This window comes from Lactuca virosa, chromosome 3 (genome assembly GCF_052849685.1).
Source record: "Lactuca virosa cultivar CGN04683 chromosome 3, Lactuca_virosa_CGN04683_v6, whole genome shotgun sequence".
Taxonomy (NCBI): Eukaryota; Viridiplantae; Streptophyta; class Magnoliopsida; order Asterales; family Asteraceae; genus Lactuca; species Lactuca virosa.
The window spans coordinates 241,295,784-241,299,231 of NC_136428.1; the positions used below are offsets into that span (position 1 = coordinate 241,295,784).

A 3,448-nucleotide genomic window follows, 5' to 3' on the forward strand; every position below is an offset into this window, starting at 1 on the left:
AACAGTGCTATTCTATGAGAATTACTAAGAGAATAAGTTGTTTAGTAATGCGAATACGTTAAACCTTACAAAAATATCGTCATTTTCATGCGTTCTCACTAATTCTTATTCATTTTTGTTCTAAAATATCGTTTTTCACTCATTTTCATTCTGACAGAATACAACTCAATAAACATTCTGACAGAATGAGAATAACAATAAAATGTCTATAATAACCTTATAGACGATTTAATTAGTGAGAATGTATGTTAATGACAATAGTTATGTAAGATTGAACGTATTCATATTATCAAACAACATATTTTCTTTGTCATTCTCACAGAATAGCTCTGTCCACACGACCACACGTCAATCAACATTTGAACCTAGTTCTCTATCTATATATATATATATATATATATATATATATATATATATATATATATATATATATATATATATTCTAATAAAAGAATAGTTTTATTCTCCTTTTGACATGTGTCATTCTATTAGGCATCCTAATTGATGCATATTTTATTCTCGTTTTGACAACCTTATTATGTCCCCTAATTAATGCATGCCACTTGTCAACTCCATTTCAAATTTCAAATTTTAAACTTCTCACTCAAATTACATTAAATTAATAACATTAGAATAAAAATTAAAATAAAATTAATACAAATTATAAAATATAACTTCATATATTTATTTTGAGTTTTTACTATATAAATTTAATTAATTTTGTAACCGTAGTTCCCACGGGTTATAAACTAGTATATATATATATATATATATATATATATATATATATATATATATATATATATATATATATATATATATATATATATATATATATAAAAGCCTAAAAATGCATGCACTCGACACGTGTTGCTCATAGGGAGTGGATCTATGTCGATAAATGTTGGACGATTCAATATCGGTGGGCGTAATATACAAAGTGTGAAAGTACACAAATTCCATGCTTCCAAACTCGATTCAGAGCCTATAAATACGTATCGCAAGAAGATAAACATTTCATCTTTACAAAATCATCTTTTTTCTTGAACACAAAAGAAAAGTTGTCAAATATTTTACTTGAAGCGTCAAGAATGACTCTCTTTAATATTGATCTTGAAATCCAATCCACGGTTGCTGCTCCTAAGCTTTTCAAGGCTTACCTTGACTTCAACAAGGTCGCACCCAAGGTCGATCCTGAAACATATAAATCAGTTGAAATCATCAAAGGTGATGGAGGCCCTGGAACAGTCAACAATATCACTTTTGCCGATGGTTAGTAAGCTTTAAGCTTATGCAATTTCTATATTTTCCCTTGTTCATTGTCATCAGTAAAAGAAGTTTTTGGAGACCAAAATTCTATCAAGATACCCCTTTTTTTCAGATGTCTACTCTTCATGGTAGGATTGAACATATATATAAGTAAAGTTGTGTCGTTACGATGCAGGTCTTCCATTTACGAGTGGAAAATCTAAGGTTGATACTATTGACGCTGAAAACCTTAGTCTAAGCTACACGATCTTCGAAGGTGATGTTTTGATGGGTGTATCAGACTCTGCCACTCATCATATAAAGTTTATACCTTCGGCTGATGGGGGATCCACGTATAAACATACAATTGTGAATAAATGCAAAGGCGATAAAAAGTTCACAGATGATCAGGTCAAGCTTGCAAAAGAATCTTTTACCAAAACTTTTAAGGCGATGGAGGCCCATATCAATGCCAATCCTAATGCTTACTGATGTATCTCGAATGAAGGTGTTCTGATCTTGATGTATCGATCGAAGTGTTTTATGTAGCATGTTTTGGACTAGTTTCTTCTCTATTTCCAAAAATAAATTGACTTTAATCCTGTTTTGTTCTACATCTGGTGTACTATGTTTCTCTATCATATCATAATAAGAGAAGGCGATTAGTTATATATTTGGGTAACATATTGGATAATCTTGTACTCAGGACGGAAGCAAAAAATATATTTCACGATGTGTGAACGAATACTTCGATTTATTTTATTTTTTAATTTTTTTAATATAAAATGTTTGAAGGAAGTGAAAACGTATATTATATAAACATTAACAAAGGTTATAATAAATATAAAAAACAACTTGAGAGCATAATATCCTTAATAAAACAAATCACATCGAATACAAAATAATCAAAATAATCGAATCGAATCAAAATGATCTACCATTCAGTCCCATTTATAGAAAGAGCTTTTATATTAACAAAGTTGTTTTTGTTTTTTACATCAATGTTACAAAGATAATTTCCCATAACATTACGTATTGCCTTCCATTCAATTATATATCCAAAATACATAAATTGGTTGACTACAATCATGGTTGTTCAATTATATATCCAAAATACATAAATTGGTTGACTACAATCATGGTTGTAGAACTCGTTACTCGGTATCTGCTCGGCCGACTACCGAGTAGCGAGTACTCAGGAGTACTCGGATTCGATAATTCATGTAGAAATATTTTTAGTGAACTTATATATGTCAAAATCATAAGTTAAAATCTTAAGTTGATTGAAATATATAACAAAATTAGATACATGTGAATACACAAAAACTGAAACACACATGATGGTCTCACTTCGTGAATAATTACTGAAAATTTAAGATATATATATATATATATATATATATATATATATATATATATATATATATATATATATAGTAATAATCGCATGTGTGTGTTAAATAATAAATTGTTAAGTATGTAATACATATTAATCACCGAGTTGACCAGGTTTGACAACACTGCTCAGTTCAGTCAGGGCCGATCGGGGAGTACTCGGGATTCTGTAACTCGCCTCGGTAGGGGGCCGAGTAGCGAGTACTCGGAGGAGTAATCGGCCAACTCGGCGAGTTTTACAACACTGACTACAATACAGAAGGACTAACAAATACAATAGGCTCTCAATAAATACAATATAATACATATAATATATATATATATATATATATATATATATATATATATATATATATATATATATATATATATATATATATATATATATATATATATATATATGTACGCTAACAGCCCTTGTAGTCGGAACGTGAGGGCTCTACGAACGTTCAGACTAGATCTGAAATCAAGAAATAATGACGACAGTAGACCATTGGTGAAAATGTAAGCATATTGGAACGAGGAAGGGACATCAAGGACTCGAACTTGACCCAAGGCAACCTTGTCACACACAAAATGGATGTTAATCTCGATGTGTTTGGTGCGTTGATGTTGCACTGGATTAGAAGACATGTAAACCGCATTGACGTTGTCACAATACACAATAGTAGCAGTGAGAGGGTACAACAATTCCCGAAGAAGGTTTCGTAACCAACTCGTTTCTGCAACAACATTTGTAACTCCGCGATACTCTGCTTCAGCACTGGAACGAGAAATGGTACCCTATCATTTAGAAGACCATGAC

General features: G+C 30.8%; 1 protein-coding gene across 1 annotated transcript; it reads left to right on the forward strand.

Moving 5' to 3' along the window:
- The first annotated feature begins 1,009 nt into the window (after positions 1-1,009).
- Positions 1,010-1,847, forward strand: LOC145162884 (root allergen protein-like). Its single transcript, XM_079081875.1, has 2 exons — positions 1,010-1,272; positions 1,445-1,847. Exons 1-2 carry the CDS (start codon positions 1,092-1,094, stop codon positions 1,738-1,740), a joined length of 477 nt encoding a protein of 158 aa, XP_078938001.1. The 5' UTR covers positions 1,010-1,091; the 3' UTR covers positions 1,741-1,847.
- Positions 1,848-3,448: the final 1,601 nt, after the last annotated feature.

What these genes read in the sequence shown, in the direction of transcription:
- LOC145162884 (XM_079081875.1), top strand. Translation starts at nt 1,092, where the DNA reads ATGACTCTCTTTAATATTGATCTTGAAATCCAATCCACGGTTGCTGCT. An exon ending in CAATATCACTTTTGCCGATG is followed by an intron (nt 1,273 to 1,444) that starts GTTAGTAAGCTT and finishes GTTACGATGCAG; the next exon opens with GTCTTCCATTTACGAGTGGA.